Below are 20578 nucleotides of genomic sequence, written 5' to 3' on the forward strand. Positions count from 1 at the left end.
GGCCCTGGCAGCTCAGGCCGTTTCCATTTTAAACCTCCGAGGAAGCCCTGAACAGTCGCCCACGGAGTCGGCACCAGCTGACAGGTGATGTTTGCGCCTCTCCTCCTGGGGCTGGCAGGAAGAGATGCAGTTGGCTTTCACTCCAGAAACCTGAGCCTGGAGCCCCTGAGTGTGGCCACCTTCTCCACAGCTGCTGGGCAGAGGGGGACATGCTCCAACCCACATCCCTCTGCCAGTGGCATCCTGCATCCTGCCAGGCTCTGTGCCCCCACGCCAGCAGCCTGCTCCCCAATTCCTAAGCCACAGGGGGTGCGGGACAGAGGGGCTGGCCTCTGTGCTTCCTGAGGATGCAGGGGCCAGGGGAAGGACCCAGCCATCCCCGCCCTCTGCCCCCAGCCTCAGCTTTATTTATTCACTATTCACATCAGGGCTCTGGCTTTGGCCGCAGGGGCCTGGCATACCTCAACTGGGCTGTATTCTCTTAAAAACCACACACCCCAGAGAGCCTGGAAGCCCTCAGGCTTGGGAAGCCTGGGGCAGCCCCCTGATAGCCCAGCTCCACAACTTTCTCCACCTCTGAGAGCTCTGATCAGCCACCTTCCCTGCAGCTGGGCAACAACGCTCCCCAGCCTTCCGCCCCTGGGCCTCCAGCCCGAGAGAGGAGGGGCCGCGCCAGGCAACCGGCTTGCGGGGGGGGGGGCACTCCTCTGCCCCCTGCCTCTAGCCCGGCTTTCCCCCACCCCGTTCCACCCGCCAGGTGCACCGCCCAGGCCCCCGGCCCCACACAGGGTTGACAGTCCACAGCGTGCATAGGGAGGGAAGTTGGAGGCTGCTTATGCCCCCCTTGAAGTCGTTTTAAAAATAAAACCTCGCTCCAACCGTGACTCACGCGGATGGTGGGGACGGGAGCGAGGCGCCCGGGCCGGCCGGCTGCCTCTCTCCGCGCGCCCCTAAACCCTCCGATTCCCGGGTGCGGGGCCAGGGCCGGGGCCGGAACCGGCCAGCCCAGCCTGGCGCCCCCCGCGAGCCGGGCCGCCTCCCTGAGGGGCGCAGCGAGGGCTCGGGCTGGGGCTCCGATCGAGCCCCCGCCCTTTCCAGCCTCGGCTCGGGAGAGTGGAGCCGCCGGCCGCGCACACCCCGCGCCTCCCCGCGGCGGAGCCAGCGTCGCGGGCGCTCGGCTGTCGACCCGGGGGCCCCCCCACCCCAAATCCCAAAGGCTGCGCGGCCCCCGCGGCGCCCGGGCAAAGCGGGGTGGCCCGGCCCCGCAGCGCCTCCGCGCACTCCCGGCCCCCGCCCCGCCTGCCCCGCCGCCCCGTCCCGCACGCGCGGACCCCGGCCCCCGCCCCATGCATCCTTCCTTACCTGCGCAGCGGCCGGGGAGGCGGGTCTCCTCGGGAAACTTTGCGGCGACGGCTGAAGCCTCAGGGGTTATTCCAAGGAGCGGGCGGGAACCGGAGCCGGAGGGCGCCCAGGGGGGCCCGCGAGAGGAGCCCCCAGCGCGCGGCGGAGCGCGGTGGCGGGCCCGGGGCGGGGGGCGCGCGGCGGCGCATCTGCCCAGCTCGGGCGCCCGGCGGAGCCGCGGGGGGCGTGCGCGAGGTGCTCCCGGCGGCCGGGGTGCGTGTGTCCGGGTGGGTGCGCTCGGCGGGGCGAGGGCCAGCAGCGGTGCTTACGCGAGTGGCGGCGGCGAGCAGGGCGCGGGGAACCAGGCTGTGCGGCCGCCTCTCCCCTCGCGGCGGCGGCGGCGGCGGCGGCGGGGGCTGTGCGTGCGAGCGCGGAGCGGGGAGGGAGGGGAGGAGAGGGGGAGGCAGCAGGCGCGGGGTGCGGGGGGGAGGGCGGGGAGGAGGCGACGGGGGCGGGGGCGCCGCGCTGCGCACTGGCCAGCGGGACCCGGCGCGGGAGGCTACGCCGCCGCGCGGGGACTCGGGCCCAGCCGGGAGAAACGGCCTCCGCGTTCTCCTCCCGCTGCCCTCGGCTAAAATGGCTGGGGGCGGGGAGGGGGGTGGGGTGGGAGGAGGTTGGGGAGCTAACCCGCCCGGGGGCGAAGAGGGAGGTTTCCAAAGCCAGCCTCCACCTCCGGGGCGGGGGAGAGAGAAAGGGGTTCTCCCTCACGTGCCGCCTCCCCTTACAAGCTCCTCCCAGCACCCACTCATTCATCCATCGTTCCAACCATTCATTCATTCACTCATTCATTCATTCATGTCCACCGGTACATTCATTCACAAACAGGTACCCACCACCCACTCCTCGTGCCCAGGTATCCCCTTCCTCCCTGCCCCTTCCCCATGGGGACCCCCCTCGCCTGCCTTGCTCTAAACCCCCGCGGGATGCTCCACGCAGCTGCCCAAGTGGGACAGTGCCCCAGTCTGATCCCGGTCCCGCCCTTCCCCTCACTGGCCGTTTGTGACCTTGAGCAAGTTACTTAACCTCTCCCAGCCTCAGTGTCCTCTGTTGTAAAATGGGAGCATTATCCAAGAGTTTCTATGAGGCTTGAAGGAGACCCGGTATGGGAAGGTGAGGAGGGCAGTGCCTGGCACTCATTAGGGACCCCGGAAATGTCTGCACCTGTTGTGTGTGGGGTCTAGTGTGGGTGTGGGGTGGGGGACCAGACCTCCCTCCTCTTAGTCTGGAAAGTTCCAGCGCTCTTGGCATTCTGTAGGATACCAAGGAACTCTGCCTCCCCAGCCTCAGGCCTGGTCAGACCTTGTCACCAAGCTCCGTCATCCCATCCTGCCATCCATTTCCCTGGAGGGTTGCCCTGAGTCAGCCCCTGCCTCTGCCTAGACAGCCCCTCCCCCAAGGCCCCACTGCTGGCAGGTCCCCGCCCAGACTCCCCACAATCTGGCCGGGACCCCTCCGCCAGCACCCATCACCATGTCTCCCACTCACTGTCCCCATGCCGGCCCGTGTGAGATGCTTCTGGGGGTGCATCACACTCTTTTCTTTGCTGTCCTTCAGGGCCTAGCCAGGCCACCCCTCCTCTGGGATGCCTTCCCAGATTCTCCCTGGGGGAAGGTCTCTGTAAGGGATACAGCCTCTCTCTCTTCCCCCCCCCACCTCCTGTGCTCTCCCCTCCCCTTTGCCCCCAGCCCTGCAGCCCACTGAGGCTTTCCCTGAGGCCTCAGGTGAGCACCCCTGCTGTTGCCCTTCTGGCCTCTCCCGCCTCATTTCCCTCCCCCTAACTCCCTCTCTTCCTTCTACTGCTTTCTACTCAATTCACCAAACAGCTATTTTTTTCTCCCAATTTTTATTTATTGCCCAAACAACATTAAGCCAACAATAAAGGAAAGAAAAATCACCCACAATGCCACCGCCCTGTGGCGTCAACAGCCCCATTCCTCCGCTCCCTTCCAGGCTTGTCCATGCACTGCCGGCTGTGATTTTTACAGGGCTGTAGCTTCTGTTCCGCCGCCACCCCAGACCCCCAGATGCTCACCTGGGGCCCCCTGGGCTCCCTCGTGCCTCCAGCCGGGCGCAGAGCGTGGGGCTCAGGAATTAGGTGCCGTATCTGCCCCCTCTTCTAAACGGAATCCTTTGTAGGACGGGTGCCTGAGAGTGGAAACAATGGGATGGCTCCAGCTCTGTCTGTTGCCGTTAGATATCAAAATATCATTTTCATAATTGTGCTTTTAATGGCTGCATGGTATTCCACCGGGCCGATGTACCATCACTTGCTCAGCCGTGCCTGCTGACTGCACACAGTTCAGGGAATATTGATGGCGGTCCGCCGTGTGCTGGGCGGCTTTTGAGGCACCAAAGACCAAAAGCGAGTGGCCCTGCTAGACCCTGCCCCCCCCCCAGGAGGGCTGGTCCCCCAGACAGTGACGGCTTAGCAGGACCTGGCGGAAACAGGTTACCACATGACCCCACAACACAGGGGCCCAGTCAGCCGCAATATCCAAGGACAGCTTCCCGGAGGAGGTGGCTCTTGGAGGGTCAGGAGGAATGTTCTGGGCAGACACCAGAAACTCATTCCACCTTTGTTCCCAGGAGCTGTGACATGAAAGGGCCCAGAGTTTGGAGTTCTTAGTGGGAACTGGGGAGAGGGGGTGGGGGCCATGGTGGAAGAGAAGTCAACGGGATGGATGTCATCCAGACCTGGGGCTGCAGGGCTTTGAACGAGCCTGGGGAGTCTGGCCTTGATCTTGAAAGGAGTAGGGTGCCAGGGAGGGAATGTAAATACAGCAGGGGCACCATCAGTCACGAGATTCCGCAGGTTCACTTGTGCATTCAACAGATGCTTCCCGAGCCCCTGCGTGTTGTGGGACTCCCTGAGGGCACAGTGGGTGGTGTTGGGGATGGCGCCCTGGCCCCGGAGGACTGAACTTCCTTAGAACCATGCGCTCTCCGACATGCACTCCACAGGAGGCAGTACAAGTCACCCAGGGACGATTTGTGGCTTCAACCTTGGGCTCGCCAAGCCCCAGCTCCTGTACTCCCAGGATGGCAATAACCCGGGCAGCATCCGCAGCCAGGTGTGGTGGGCCCCACCACTGGGCAGCCAAGGTCACCCCAGCCCTGCCACCTGCCTGTCCTCGCAGGAATCCCCAGATCTGGAATGTGCTCACCACCTCACCACTTACACCCTGGCGGCCCTGGGCATTATCCCTGTTCCTCACTTTTCTTATCTTGATGAGGTCATCCCAGACTTCCTCGGGCTAGTGTGACAGGTGGTGAGGTCCCAAGAGGAGAGTGCCTTATACACCATGAAGCTATGGCAACGGGACTTATCATGGTTAGACTGTTGTCACCCAAGGAGGTGCCACACTTGGCCCTGTTGGGGCCTCTTCTGGGCTGGGGGTAGGGGAACGGTTGACCTGACTCTTGGGGGGATCAGAGTGGCCCCACTGGTGGTCAGGGGGCATCACCAGGGACCCCTTCACCCTGGGCTTTGTCCAGGTTGTCCAGAAATGAAGGCCCGCGGGGTAGTGGTCAGGGGTCAGCCCACTCAGAGGGCAGAGAGCAGATGTTCAGAGGGCATGACCTTGGACGTCAGCCAGCCACCTGAGAGACAGAGGCTCAGCGTCCCCCACAGGCCACAGCTTGGGCAGCATCTTCAGGGAGGGGTGGACCTCCAGCCCCCAGTGAGAACAAGAGGGCCTCCGACTGGAGTTTCTGCCCCCTCTCTCAGACCTGGAATCTGCCCATCCCATGTCGTGAGGACAGTTCTTGATCTTAGGGATCACTGCCCTCCAAGATCCCCACAGTCCTCTGGGTCTGGGGGCCCCGCAGGGAGGTGGGGCAGAGAATCACAGTCACTGGAGACCTGTCCCGCCTGGCCCCTGGGTGACGCCCCATGAACAACAGGCACGTGGCCTGAGGGCAGGCTGGCTGCACACACCTGACCCACCAGACCGGCCCTCCCCAGAAAGTTCCATCAGCTTCTCGGACTTCTGTGATCACGTCCTGACACCGCCAGAATCCTCCTCTCACCACCGTGTGCTAAACCTTCCCATCCAGCACCGCACGGAGGGTTGGGGCGTCCCCCCACATGTACAGGAGTGAGGACAGAAGTTCAGGGAGAGCATGGGGGGGGGCAAGGCCCCCAGCCATTGAGGAAGGCGCCCCAGGGAGTGGGGCAGGAGACAAAGCAACTCCCAAGGACAGCGATGGGAGCAGCTGGGGCCAAGGAAAGGTCTGGAGCAGCTGAGGCCAGGGCAGGAGGAACTCCCCGCTCCCTGCTTCACTTCCCTGCGATTTTCCTCCTCTCTGGGGCCAAGCCATCCACTCCTCACCCCTCAGTCCAGGGCTCCAAGGTCCTGTCCTCCGAGAGGCCTCCCTGAGCCCCTCCTTCCCTAGTGAGGTCGCCTTGTTCTCTCTGCTGCCTCGACTTCTCCGCGGGGGCACTTCACCTGGTCTGTGCTTCCATGCGGTGCGTGGGCCTTGGTTCTTCATCTGCTGGACCACACTGACCTCTCTGCGGGGGGGGGGGGGGTGCGGGCTGGCCGCCTGTTTGCTTCCTCGAAGACCATAAGACAGTGCGAGAGCGCATCCGGTGATTCGGGTTTTGTGAGCGTCTGGTCGGCCTCCCCCAGCCCACTGTGTGCAGGGTCCCCAGCACCTGCCAGGCCGCTGCGGCTGTGGGGAGAGCAGGAGAGTCCGGTGTTGCTGAACCAAGGGAGTGAATACAACGTGAAATAAGCCTCAGGCTAATTGAAACCAGTAAGGCAAAGGTGGCAGAGCGGCCCAGGGCCAACTGTGATCCCTCAAACTGGCAATTGCCCCTGAGCTGATGGGTCCAGGGGTTCGGGAAGAGGCCAGACACACTTCCAGCCAACTGGACGGAGGGGAGAAGGGTGGCGAGCCAGCTCATCCTCTCCAGCCCTGGCAGGACCGAGGAGGCTTGTCTCTGATGAGCCTGCTCTCCCTTGGGAGCCTCCTCTTCTCCCCGCACATGACATCACCGCCCCCCACCCCTCATCTCTGCCAGACACCTCTCCCTCCTTCCCTCCCCAGCCATTATTCCCAGCAGAGGTAATGCTCTTTATGGTGATTTGAGCGTTTCTTGACTCTGGCTATCATTCACCTGTTACACACATCCCAAGTTCAGGAAAGGAGAAGTGGGTTGTGTCTCGGACAGTGCAGGTGGACGGAACAGCATGCACCAAGGCCTGGTGGGTGGATGGGGAGGTGGAGGGGGGGGTGCGGAGGGTGTGGAGAGGGGAAGCAGAGGTGAGGCTGGAAGTGCAGACCTGATCAGGAAGGAAGTTGTGGGGGCAAAGGGAAGGCGAATACCCAAGATTCAGGGGAGCCAGAGGGCCTGAGGTGGGAGAAGGGGAGGGCAGGGTGGAGGACCGAGGGGTGGGAGAGCCCCCACCTAGTGTTTTGAGATTGGAGCCTCAGACACTCCTGCTGGGACCCTTGCCCCCAGGGACACCCCTACCCCATCACTGTGTCTCTCCTGACCGCCCGCAGAGCCCCTTTTTCAGGGGCTCCAAACTCTGTCCCCCCTTCACCGCCCCCTTCCCCCGCCCCCTGGCCCAGTCCAAGTTCACTGTCTCTGTCTACTCCACCACACAGGGGCTTCTGGGCCCTGATGCCCGGGCGGGCCACCGCCCCAGGGACCCGCACAGCTCCTGGCCCCTTCCTCTTGGGACGTCTCTGTCCCTCCAACAGGCTCCAGCACCTCAGGGCAACTCAAGCCACTGAAGATGGGGGGGGTGACAGTGGGAATGTGCAGATGGGGTGTCCTGAGCTCGGGGCTCCCCCTCCCGGAGTCTTGATGGTCCAGGGCTCCCTCACCTGCTGCGCACAGGTGCAGCCAGGCCTAGCAGGTTCTGAGTATGCTGCTGAGATGGGGTGCTGGGAGGACCCGAAGGAAGGGGGGAAGGGGGGAGGGCACCAGCCACAGGCTTGGGGGGGGGCGTTGCCCAGCAACCACCACGCCGGCGAGGAGGGATTCTTAAAGAGCTGAGCAGAAAGGCTGGGCTTTGGAGGGGCTGAAGCAGGGCCTCGCATACCAATAGCTGCTACTGCTAGCCCCCTCCCCTCCCCTCTCCTCCCCTCCCCTTCCCTCTCCTCCTCCTCTGCTCCCTCCTAGGAGTGGAGCCCCAGCTGGCAGAGCAGGAGGATGGAGAGGAGGGGCGGCTCAGCCCAGGGCAAGCCCAGGGCGGCCAGGGCAGGAGCCAGGCTGGGGTCCTATCTGGTCCCCACAGGACAAGGCCTGGGGAGGCCTACAGCGCAGGGGGTGCCCTGGGCTCCCCGACCCTGAGGGTCTGGGATGGGAGGGAGCTAGGACTCCTTACCCCCACCCCACCTGGCCCTGCCAGTGGGCCTCCTGGCGCCCCTGCCAAAGGAGCACTAGTTTAAGAGCCAGACGGAACTGCCTCCTCTTGGGGCGCCTGGGTGGCTCAGTCGGTTAAGCATCTGCCTTCCGCTTGGGTCGTGGTCCCAGGGTCCCGGGATTGAGCCCTGTGTCGGGCTCCCTGCCCGGCGGGGAGCCTGCTTCTCCCTCTGCCTCTCCCTACCATGCCGTGTCTGGTGGGTAAAGTTTCTGAGGAAGTCCCTCCTGGTGTCTAACTCAAATTCTCTGTGCAGCAAGTGGTGGCTGCCTCTCTTCTGAGAAGGGAATGTCTGGCCTCAGTCCAGCACCTAATATTCCAGAAGCAACAAGGGTAAGGATTCAGCCTGTGGTCTTCTGCTGGTTCCTTTCCTTCTAGGGCCTCAGTTTTTCATCTGTACGGGGAGGGGCTGGGCTAGGCCCAGGGTGCCTTGCTGGGGTCCAAGGAGGAACCTCTGGATTTCGGCTATCCTCTCTGAAACCATGCGGAGAGTTCCCTCCCAGCTCCCTGCAGTGGTGGAAGGTGGAGGGGGGGTCAGGAGGGTGGGGGCTGGAGCCCCCCACCGTTTACTCGCACACAAAGTGCTCCTTCTGTTGACCGGATTGCACCACATTGGGCAGCCGATCCCCTGCCTGATGCAATCCTGTCTCCCTAATTAGTCCCCGTGGGTTCAGCACTACCTCTCCTGGCCCTCTGTCAACCCATCCTCAGCCACCACCATCCTTCCCCAACCCCTCCCCTCCGCTCTTGCCTCCAAGTCCACCCCCCGAATCTTCTCCCCCTCAGCTCTGAGGGGGGCCAATGCCGACCCTGCTGCTCCCTGCTCCAGCACCTGCCGTGGCTCCCCACTGTGGGAGGTGGATCACAGCCCCCTGGGTCTGGCTGACCCTCCGCCCTCAACTTGACCACACTCCCCTCTGCAGAACTGCCTCCCCCACAGCTCACCCTCCCTAACACACGGAGCCCATTCATCCCTCCAGACGTCGTAACCAAAGGGCAAATGTCTGTTGAAGGAATGAATGGTACTAAGAGTAGGTCTTTGGTGCCAGGCCTGTGCTGGCTTCTGGGGTCTAGGAATGAACAATGCAAAGTAGGTCGTCTCCCACAGACTGCCATGCTGGTACTAAAACCAGTAAACAAATCCGTAGGCAAGATCATGATGGGACGAAGGTGTGTGGTCTCCAAAATAAACAAGGTGAGAAGAGGAACAGGCCAGGAGACACTTCAGTTGGGTGGTCAGAGGAGGCCTCTTAGGGGAGGTGTCATTTTCACGGAGACCTGAAAGACAAGAAGGAGCCAGTCTGGAAAGAGCTGAAAGGGTGTGCCAGGCAGAGGGAGCAGTATATGCAAAGGCCCTGCAGCATAAAAGAACCAGATCTATTCAAGGAAGAGAAAAGAGGCCAAGACACTGGGGGGAGCAAAGTGTGGTATGCAGCCATGCATTCGTGGAGAGGAGTATGGATTTTATTCTAAGTGTAATAGGAAGCGATTTGAGAGTTTTAAGCAGGAAAGTGACATGATCTAATTTATATTTTAAAACGATCATCTGAACAACCATTTTGGAGAGCAATTTGGCAATAACTAGTAAAGTTAAAGATGTGCATATACCACAACCCCACAGTCCCCCTCCTAGGCGGATGTGTGTGGGAGACAACTTGCAGCATGCCTGCTTGCGGAGTGTACAAGATGCTCCCCAGGACAAAACCGGGTGTTACTGACTGTTGGTCGGAGGGAGGACGGGTGGATGAGATGGGCCAGCCCCGGCAAGACATACTACACAGCAGTGAAAACGGACCCGCTAGAGCAGCGTGGGTCTGCCTGGATGCATCTCCCAAGCATGAACGGGAGCAGCCAATCCCAGAAGCTCCCCTTTTTATATAAAACTAACAGACCAAAGTCATATCTTGCTGAGGGGCATACAAAGTAAAACTCTAAAGAAAATACATACCAAATTCAAGGTAGCGATTTCCTCTGTAGGTGGGGAGAGAGCTTGCAATCTTCTGTGACCTCGTGTGAGTCTGGCTGGGGGGTGGGGGGGGCTGGGTGCGCATGGGGGGGTCCCGTGCATGTGCCTGCATAGCTTCCGTGCATATGAAGTCAGTAGTAAAAGGGCACCGGGGTGGCTCAGTCGGTTAAGCGCCAGACTCTGGTTTCAGCTCAGGTCATGATCTCAAGGGGGTGAGAGCGAGTTCAGAGTCTTTTTTTTGGGGGGGGGGATTTTATTTATTTATTTGATAGAGAGAGAGGGAGAGAGAGAGAGCATAAGCAGGGGGAACAGCAGGCAGAGGGAGAGGGATAAACAGGCTCCCCGCCAAGCAAGGAGCCCAATGCGGGGCTGGATCCCAGGACCCTGGGATCATGACCTGAGCCGAAGGCGGTCGCTTAACCAACTGAGCCACCCAGGGGGCCCCTCTTGAGTTCAGTCTTCAGATTCTCTGTCTCCACCTGCCCCTCCCTCCCCGTGCTCTCTCTCTCTCTCTCTCTCTCCCCCTCCCTAAAATAAATAAATAAATCTTGAAAAAAGCCCCAAAAAGGATGAGTTGCTGGGGAGGACGGCCTGGAGGGTGAGGGGCAGCAGAGAAGCTGCCCAAGAGGGAAAAGACGGTGGCTGGGCCTCGCGGAGAAGTTAGCCCCGGTCGGCCTGGCTGCTCAGAGCCAACATTCTTTTCTTCTCCAAGCCCGTGGTTTATGCTCCGCTCAAATCCACCTGGGTTTTCTCCTTTCAGGAAGAAAACTGACGCTCAGAGAAGGCAAGGGGCTGCCTGGGCTCACCCAGCAAGCTGGGAGTGGAGGAACCTAGGACCCTGAGGCCCGTTCCGCTGGGGCTGAGCAGAGGGGTCAAAGCTGCCTTGGGGACCCCCTCACACCCATCCCAGCAGTGGAGGAGGGGCCTCCTGCTCCTGCCTCACCCGGGGCATTTTCCCCTGCCATCCACTCTCGCACTGGCCAGGGCTCCCTCGGCCCCAGCCCCTCATTCCTGCAGAGAAGGAGACTGCACCCGGCTGGCTGGGGCCCAAGCCATCTCCTGGTAATTGGGTTTCAGGGATGCTCATGGTTATGCTAATGGCTCGGCTGTGAGCGCCCGGCCCCTGGCTCCTGGGGGAGGGGAGGCCCTGACGGCGGGGGATCCCCCCCCCCAGCGCTGCAGCCTTCAGCAGCCCTTCCTTGGAAATCAGACTGATTCAAACCCCAGCTCCCCCAACTCCCGGCTGCGTGACCTTGGGCAAGTCACGCCACCTTGCCCTGACACTCTTTCCTCATCTGTAAAGTGGGAAAAATAATAGAACCCTCTCGCTAGGCTCCAGGGGGGCGGTGAGGGAGTTGAAGAATCCACTGGAAACACTTGGCCCAGTGCCTGGCCCAGAGAACTTGCTCGATAAATGCGTTATTAACTATTTTTTTGTTTTTCTTTAAAGAGGTCCTGCAGGAGAATATGGACAGGGGCTATCGCTGATTCTGCGTCGTGAGCTAATAATGGGTGACTCACTTTCTTTTGCTTTTTGTTTATGTTTATTATCCAATTTGGGGGCAATCAACATAAATTTCTTATATGACAAAAATACCAATAAGTGGAAGTCGCCTGGGGACTGGGCTTGGAGAGTGGGTGTTAAGGGACATCGAGGCTCCAAGTGTTTGGGATCCAGCTTGGGGGCGGATGGCTGGGAGGTTGGGTCTCCAGGGGCAGAGCCCAAGAAACCCAGGCAGGAGGGGACTCTCCCACAGCCAGGGCATCTGCTTTGAGCTTAAATGACCGACTGGGTGGCTTTTGTAGGCAGAGGCGTGGGCGGGGCCAACCTGGGGTAGACCAGGCCAGTGGGACCACAGATAGGAGCCAAGAAGTGTGGGGCAGGACTGGGGGAGGCCCTTCCACGGCAAAGGGAGCCTGACATAGGGCCAGTGGGAAAGGGAGACTCTGGAAGGGGGACCCCGGCTGGGTATGGCTCCCAGCAGATTTAGGGAATCACAGCGTTCCTCTCAGATTAGGGAGTGAGGGCTCAGTTCTGAGGGCAGACAAGCCAGATTTGGCTGAGTGGGGTGCTTAGTGGCGCAGGCTCCGGGCAGGTCAAGAGGATTCGAACCCTCTCTCTACCACCCTAACCTGTGTGGCCTTGGGCCACAGACTTACCCGAGCCTCAGTTTCCCCATCTGTAAAAGGGAGCCACACCGTCTGCAAGATCCCCATGGCTCTCCCTCGGAAGCTGGTGAGCAAACCTTGATAGGAAGAAGCTGCTGTTGAGATTATTAATCCAGCCCATTGGCAGGCTCACCCCCTTCTCCCTGGCGGAATAGGGACCCCAGCCCCCATACCCGCTGCCACTGTGAAGCCCTGAGGACATAACGATTTTACAGGCTTTTTTTTTTTTTAAGATTTTATTTTTAAGTGATCTCTTCACCCAATGTGGGGCTCGAATTTACAACCCCGAGATCAAGAGTCTCATGCTCTTCGACTGAGCCAGCCAGGTGCCCAGTTTTATAGCCATTTTAAACTATATCATCTATGCCCCACAAGGGCCTCAGTTAGCCGACCTCTCCAACCCACAGATGAGGAGCCCAAGGCCCAAGAGCACAGCTGGGGGTTTCAGGACCAGACTTGCAAAGCACAAGGACGGTGGCTCCTCCTGCTAAGGGCAGTGGCTTTGAGCAGATCACTTTGCCTCTCTGTGCCTCAGTTTCCCCATCTGTCAATAGGGTGGGAAGGGGTGTGTGTCCATATGCATACCTGTGTCAAGATGATCAGCAGAGGTCCTGTGTGAAAGCCTGCAGTGGGTGCTGACAAATGTGAGCCCCCTGGCCCCCCATAAGGCCCCTGCCCCCCAGCCTGGGGAATATCCAGTAAGCCTCACATCCCCCACCCCGAGGCAGCCCCACCTCAGAGGACAGTGACCTTGGCCTGGGGGACAGAGTCTGTCAAACACGGCAACTGCTTTCACAGCTTGAGATGCCTTTGAAGTCTCTTGTTTTATCTTCAAAAATTCAGCACATGTCACATTTTATTCTATCTGTGGGACATTTCTAATCTAAAGCGTGTTTTAAACAACTCACCCTCAAGTAACACGGATACCCACCGCAGGCCTGCAGGAAGTGGGGGCAGGTGACAGCACTGGGGTCCCAAGAACAAAGCCTGCTCCCCTGAACCTCTGGGCAGGGCCAGGGCTCCCGGCCAGTCAGTGGTCCGGCAGTCAGCCGTCACCTTGGAGGCACCAGGCGCCGTGCCGGACTTTGGGGTGCTGGGGGGCTGTGGGGGCTCGGCCAGGCACGGGAGGCTGCAATGGAACGGTAGTGATGGCACGTGCACGGACATTGGGGGATGCTCCAGGCCTGGGGTGCACCGCTTGCACAATGCAGTAGCCAGCAGGTCCCCATCATGTCCACCCTGAGCTGCTCTTGCCCGCCTCACCTCTGACCTTCTCTCTGACTTCTCTTCCCCCCACTCACTCTGCTTCAGCCACAGTGGCCTCCTCATTCTGCCTCCGGACCTTTGCACAGGCCGTCCCCCCAGCTGGGGGTAGGATGCCCCTCACAGCTGGCTCCTTATGTTCAGCAGATCCTTGACTCCTTCCAGATCACCCCCACCCCACCCCCACTCGCCAGCCGGCCATTCTCTCCTCCCGTCACAACCTCTGACACAAAGGGTAATCCCTGTTCCAGTTCATTCTTGTTCTGTTGTTTCTTGACCTTCTGCCTCCTGGATAATGAGCCCTGTGCCCGCAGCGCCTTGCCCAGCTGTGTCCCCGCGCCTGGCACATAGTAGGGGCTGGATGTGTATTTGTCAAATGGTAGGAGGTCTGAGGAAGGGTGGAGGGGAGTGGGCCAGGCCGAGGGGCCGGGGGGTTGGGGAGGCAGCCCCCACCTCCCCAAGGCTGGCCGGCGGCCTCTCAGGCACTGGAGGCCAGGATGGGTGTTTGGAGCGGCGGCGGCGGCAGCCCCTGCACACCGAGGGGCTGTGACCGGCTCAAAGTCACCGCCGCGCCCGCTCACCCGGCCTCTCCCCGGCCCAGTAACCTGCTCAGCGCTTTCCTCGGGTCACTGGGTCTCCTCTCTGGCAGCCCAGCCCCTGCACAACAGCCCCTCGCCTCCCACACCCTGGCCTGGAGGATGTGTTGGGGACGAGCCCGGGCAGGTCCTCCGTGGCCTCCTGCCACTGTCTTTGCACCAGCCCTGTCACCTGCACACCCCCCACCCCACGTCCTGCCTCCAGAGGGCCCCTCGGGTGGGCTCTTCTGCAAATCCTGATGGCTGCAGAGCCAGGCCGATCCGGGGGTGGCCTCACTGAGCGACTCTGGGAATAGCCCCTAACCTGGTGGTTCAGTCGGTAAATTGTTGGTGGTGGCCGGCTGTGCACCGAGCTCCGTGCTGGGAGCCGGGGACAAGTATGAATGACACACACACAGTACTGGGGAGGCCAAGTTGCAAGCACTGACTTGGGAGGTAAGAAGGCCAGAGGCAGTGATTTGTGACCCACAGGAGCCCACAGGGAGCTGGGGTTGCCGCTCAAGGCTGGCTCTCAGGGTGGCGGATGTTGAGGGTCTCCCCCAGGCAGCGGCAGCAGCTCATGCAAAGGCCCTGGGGCTGGAGGAAGTGGAGCCAGTTTGAAGACTGGCCCAGGGGAAGATGAGGGGAAGGGGCGGGGGGAGCGGGGGGCGCCCCATGCTAGGGGCCAGTTCTTTATCCTGAGAGCACAGGGGAGCTTTGGGAGGGTTTCATCAGGAAACCGGGGGTAGGGGAAGTGCTCAAATCTGCATTGTGAGAACATTGTTCTCTATGGCTCATCTCTCTCATCTGTAAAATGAGTTGGTAACATGGCTTCCACACAGGGTAAATGTTACAGAAGTCAGTGGGAGTTGGAGCTTACCCAGCCTAGGCCCAGGCACTCCTGCCACTGTGGGCCCTTTCTCTAGCAAAATATATTAGACAGAGGATCACTTAAATACATAAAACAATTAATAACAAACATAAAAAAATGTATGTTAGAAACTGATTTTATGAGTTTGTTGGCATAAAGACAAAATGTATTAACGTTATATGCTAAAAATAATTTCAAACTCAAAGTTCATTTACTCTTCTGATTTTATTTTTAATTTTATTTATTTATTTATTTTTAAGATTTTATTTATTTATTTGACAGAGAGACACACAGCGAGAGAGGGAACACAAGCTGGGGGAGCGGGAGAGGGAGAAGCAGGCTTCCCGCGGAGCAGGGAGCCCGATGCGGGGCTCGATCCCAGGACCCTGGGATCATGACCTGAGCCGAAGGCAGACGCTTAACGACTGAGCCACCCAGGCGTCCCTTTAATTTTTTTTTTAAAGATTTATTTATTTATTTGAGAGAGAGAGCGCGCGCGTGTGCGCGCATGCTCACGCAAGGGACAGAAGGGGGAGAATCTCGAACAAACACACACATCAGCGGAGGCAGGACTTGATCCCATGACCCTGAGATCCTGACCTGAGGTGAGCCCAAGAGTTGGGCGTTCGACCAACTGAGCCACCCAGGTGCCCCTCCTCTTCTAATTTTAAAGAAATTACGTTGTCGTGGGCCACTAAAAATATTATGGGCCCTGGCACATGCCCACTATGCGCTGCCCGGCCCTCAGAGTGGGGGCCATTCTTTTAACGAGGTGCTGCCTGGCAGGGACAGGAGGAGTGGGTAGCGGGGGTGGCCAGAAGAGGAAGAGGTGTCTGTGTGCCCCAGAGCCTCCGCTCGGACCCCCACCACCACCACCCCCCGCCCCAGCATCCAGCTTTACCGCCCTGGCTCAGTCCCGTGCCGGGGAGAGTGGGGGGGCGGCGGGGGGGCCTCCAGTCTGCAGAGCATCCTTCCCAAGCCCCTGCAGCTCCTCATCCTGCCCCAGGAAATGCTCAGACTCCTTAGGCTCTTCCACAGTACCCCTGCTGTGCCCCTCCCTGCATGCCTCTCTTTTTCTCTGAAGCCCGGCAACTGCCTTCCTCCAGCCTCAGCTCAAATGCCGCCTCCTCTGGGAAGCCCTCCCAGCCTCCAGGCCTCACCAGATCTTGTACCTCCCTTGCCTACCCCATTTAGGCCTGGGAGCTCCTGAGGTCCAAGGACTGTATTTTGTCCATCTCTATATACTTGGTGGCACGTGGCAAATGGTTGGCACCCAATTAAAATACTTCACATAAAGAGTATAGGAAGGGGTCCAGCCAGGTCCATCCGCCTTCACCTGGGGCCTCCTCTGATGCATAATGACAGTGGCCAAGCCCTCAGGGTCTGGCCTTCTTCCTTTCCCTGTGCAGTGACCACACGCCAGCCCCTGACGTGGTCCAGATGCTGGGGCCCAAACTGGGGAGCAACTCCACCCTGCCCCTGGGGCACAACTACTGGGGGGCAGGGGAAGGGGCTGGGGTCCCCCGGGGGTGGTGCCCTGGGCCTGGGAAGGTGTGAAGAGGGCAGAGGGTGGAATGGGGGTCTGGACAGGTGCCCTGCAAGAGGGGTAGTGTGGGGGGAAGGGAAGGGCAAGCAGAATATATGGAGGAAGGGGGTGATGGCCCCGGGACCCTCAGCCCCTAGCCTAGTGGGCCACTGACAGGGGACAGAGGGGATTTGGCAGTGACTGGCATCGAGGGGTGTGGACCTCATTTCCACCCCAAGGTCACAGGCCCAGCACTGAGGCTCGGAGCCAGTTAATCATGCCCAGTGGAGCATGGTGCAAGCATGTCCGTGAGTGGGGGATGGGGCAGGGCTGGACCACCTCACCCTGCCATGGGGACCAGCAAGCAGACGGGATGGCAGCATTGGGGAAAGGCACCCACAGTCCCCAGGGTGCATGCTGTGGCCCAGGGACCTCCACACCACCCCCCACCCTCACCCTCACCAAAGCCAGAGCAGGCCTCATGCCCCTTCCCCAAGTCCCAGGGCGAGGCCTGAGCTCAGCTCACTTGGCCCCTCAGGAGCGCAGAGACCCCTGCTTTGCTGGGCCATGTTGGGGTCCCTGGGGTGGGGCCAGGTCACGACCCCTGGCTTCAGTTGGAAGCCCAGCGCTTGTCTTCACAGCACGCGGCTATTCACTGTGTCTCACTCAGCAAGGAGGCATTGGGAACACAGAGAGAGAGAGTGTAGGGGTTAAGAAGGACGATGATGGGGCGCCTGGCTGGCTCCGTCAGTAGAGCCTGCAACTCCTGATCCTGGGGTTGTGAGTTCAAGCCCCACGTTGGGTGTAGAGATAACTTAAAAAAATAAAATATTTAAAAAGAAGCAGAAGGAGAAGGCACGCTGACAACCAGCCATCCTGGGTCAGATGCCTGTCCTCCCTCCCCCAGCCCTCTGTGAGCCTTTATTCCCATCTGAAAAATGGGCTCATGACCCATTTTTGTGATTTAGAGCTTAAACCAAACTGAAGGGAGCATGGTGGGGACAGCAGAAGGGGGAGGAGCTGGAGACTTAAAGCCAGTGTCCCGGTCGGGTAAGGGCCGGCCCTGGCCTGGGGAGCAGGCAGGCCTGGAACCACCATGCTTCAGATGGGAGGCTGGGCTGCCCCCCTTTCTGCTTCCCTTTCTCCCCAAGTCTCCAGGCCATTCCCTCCAGCGGCCTGGCCCAGCTGCGAGTGCCTTGGGCAGCTTTATGGGGGCTCCATGTGGAGGCCAGGCATTCGGGCCCCTCGGGGAGAGAGCCAGCCAGGGGCTAGGGAGAAAGAGAAAGGTGGAATTGGATGCAGACCGCTCGGTTGCTGCCCTTCTCCTGAGCCCCGACCCGTGAGACTGTCAACCTAGTGGGCTGGAGGAAGGGGACATGCAGACCAGCCTCCTAGGACACCCGCTGAGCTTGGGGACAAGCTGGTGACCAGGTCCTCTGGGTAGCCCAAGATTAAGCCCCAGGGCGAGCCCTGCTTGCCTGTTCCCACCTGGGGCAGGTGACACCACCTGGCCACCGGGCCCACCCTTCCGTTGGCTCAGCCCGGTGAAATCCTTTCTGCCCCCGGCCCACCTCCCCCCTCAACCCTCTGGTGTGTCTGGCCTGGTGGACATCAGGGCAGCTCACCCCAGTCCCCGACCTGGGCAGACCAGCACACGGCGGGGTTCAAGGGATGCCAGGCAGGTGGGGGTTGGTCCCTTCCAACAGGGGCCTGCAGAATGGCAGATCAGTGCCCCTTCCCCTCCCGCCCCTTTGAGGCTCACTGCCAACACATTTGGCACAGAGCCCTCTGTGAGCGGGAGCCAGCTCGTTTGTGGCCGGTGTTAATTAAGAGAGAGAGGTGACGGGGGCGGGGGGGGATAGGGCCATGGAGGGCAGCTTCCGCCAGCTGCCGGGACCGCTCTGGGCCAACCCAAGATGCCCAGGCCTCCCCTGCTGACTCCAGGGCAGGGCTGTCCACAGGTCCAGCAGCCCCTCTCTGCGGCCCGACCCTTGGGTGGGGGTGGGGGGGTTTCCAGACTGCGACTGAAGGGCTTCTTACTGTGTGGAAGAGTCAGGCCCCCTCAGGGGGAGAGCCTCCCGGTGCTGCCTCGAGGTCGGCCTGCCTTGTGGCTTGACTACAGAGCAGGACCAGCACTAAGCAACTGGACCCCCTAGCCTCGGGCTCCTCATCTATATAATGGGAGCCATAGCGCTCCCATGGGGCTTTGTTACGCTTGTAAGCAGGATCATTTGCGCAAAGCGCTCGGTCCGCCTGGCAGATAGTCCTCACCCCCTCTCTGGGAGCATGTTTTCTTGGGGCAGCGGCCTCCTTCAGAGCCCTTTGGGAGCCCAGCCCCTCGGCGGGCCTACCCACAGCTGCCTGGCTGTGCCTGCCTGGTCCTTCTTGAGCTGGGGCTCCGGCTCCTGGCTGCCTCCCCGCCTGCTCAGCCCGTCTTCCTCCTACCTTCCCCGCAGCCCCCCAGCCCTGCTCTGGGAGCGCCCAGCCGCTCCTCGCCTCTCCATCTTAATTAGCTGCTTGTATTAATCTCGCAAGTAACGTGGCAACTTGCAGCCCTGGGTTTTTGGGCTGTGGAATTAATTATTCCCCAAGCGAAGAGCTGTCAGCTCTGGGAGACCAGCCACTCAGAGCCACCCGACACCACTTAGCAGGGTCCACAGCGTCCGCACGGCAGCCCGGGAGGGGCCCCCACTCCTGGCCCAGGCCCTGCTCCCCCCCGCAGGACCCCAGGAGGTAGTGGGGTGCCGGAGCAGTGGGGGAGGAGCAGGCCCCGCCTGGGAACCAGGACTCCTGGGGCCAGAGGAGCTGAAGCACGTCTGGTCTCCCCACCTGGGCAGCATCCCCCGGCTCGCCCATCACTTCCCTGATTAGCACCAGCAGTCAACACAGCCGCGTGGCTGGGGCGCCAGCTGCGGGGGGCGCACTGACCTGCGTGGCCCTGACATGCGGCCCGAGAGGCTGCCAGCTTCACTTTGCCCTCACAGCAGTCCCCTGGGGAAGCAGGAGGGGGCCGCGGGCCAGGCAGAGCATGATGGACAGGTCAGCCCCAGCCGCCCAGCTCCAGTTCGGGGAGGGGGCTGGAGCTGAGCATCGCTCTCTCTGCCCTGGCTGCCACACCAACCCTGGGAGATGGTCTCTTCTCCCAGGGGCGGGGGGGGGGGGGGGGGGGGGGGGAACGGAGGCACAGAGCAAGCCAGCTCAAGTCAGCCTGTCCGTTGAACCAGCTTTGGTTCCAGTCCCAGTGCTCTGTGCCCTCACCATGCTGCACCAGGATGGGGACCCTGCCGTCTGTTGGGTGCCCCCAGCCCTGGTTCACGGGCTCATGTTCTTACCCCGCACCCCTCCCCCCACACACACACTCGTTCCCTGGGCAGTACTCAGTACAGTTGCACAGATAGTTTGATTTCTAGCGGCTTCCAGTTGTGTCCCGTGAGCTCCAAGGGCAGGACCAGGCCTGGCACAGAGGGGCCTCGGGAGACGCTGGGTCATCAGAATGAATGAATGAATGAATGAATGAATGAATGAAAGGATGCACGTGGCCACAGGTCTGCCGTTGCTCCAGACCCCACACGGGGCTGTTTCCGGGGTGAGCGGCTGGGCCCCTGCCACCCTGCAAACCCCAGGCCCAGCAGGAGCCTCAGCAGGAGAGGAAGTCCCGGCCTCACCCACCTTCCCCTCCTCTGCCCCTGCCTCAGGGAAGGTCCTGTGCCAGAGTCTGAAGGCCCCAGGGGGGCCCTGGGCCCGCCGCTCAGGCCCAGCCGCCAGCCCCCCATCCCCCCCATAAGCTGCGGACCCACCAGCCACTCCCCAGCTGACTGATCTTTCTCTCTCTCTTCCTGCAGCCAACAGCTCCCTGCTTGGAGGCGGTGGTGGTAAGTGGACCCTTCCATGGCTGGGGGCGGGGTGGGGGCTACGCGGGCTTGGGGGTGGGTTCCTGAAGTCTCTCCTTCCACGGCTGCTTCTCTCCTCTGGGCCTCCTTGCCCACCGTGCCCAGCCCTGCACCTCCCCCTGCAGCCTTCCCCATCACCCCCACTGTGCGCCCGCCCCCATTTCTCCATCTCTGACCTTTTCTGACGCCCACTGCCTCAGCCAAGCCTGGCCTGCCATCAGTGGGGACAAAGCTGGAGTCCTGGATGGCAGGCCTGGTGCCCTTGCTCCTGGGTGACCCGGCCGGTCCCCACCCTCTGAAGAGAGGCCTCCTGGTCTGTAACTGGGGGGCTGGGAGGGGCACGCAGCAGGACACTTGAGGGTTAAAGAGCCTGGGCCTAGGACTGGGGGCTGCAGGTGTGGTACGGAAAGCCCAGCCCTTTGGCTTCAGTTTTCCCACCGGGGAGGGCAAGAGATCTCTGTGACCTCAACCTCGAGGGCAGCCCCACCGCCAGGAGAAGGCCTTGCAAAGTCGGGAGCGCTCTGCCGGCTGTGAGGCCCCC

The 20578-nt window shown here is 61.1% G+C and overlaps 1 protein-coding gene across 1 annotated transcript in view; it reads left to right on the forward strand.

Annotated features, from left to right (window-relative positions):
• The window catches only part of MACROD1 (mono-ADP ribosylhydrolase 1), a 146871-nt gene that overhangs the window by 112896 nt on the left and 13397 nt on the right, over window positions 1-20578 (forward strand). Inside the window, 1 exon segment of the mRNA XM_028117847.2 lies at window positions 19990-20019. Within this exon segment, the coding sequence (XP_027973648.1) occupies window positions 19990-20019 (30 nt within the window).

This window comes from Eumetopias jubatus, unplaced genomic scaffold (genome assembly GCF_037043125.1).
Source record: "Eumetopias jubatus isolate StellerSeaLion01/CBP00866 unplaced genomic scaffold, mEumJub1_p1.0 scaffold_13, whole genome shotgun sequence".
Taxonomy (NCBI): domain Eukaryota; kingdom Metazoa; phylum Chordata; class Mammalia; order Carnivora; family Otariidae; genus Eumetopias; species Eumetopias jubatus.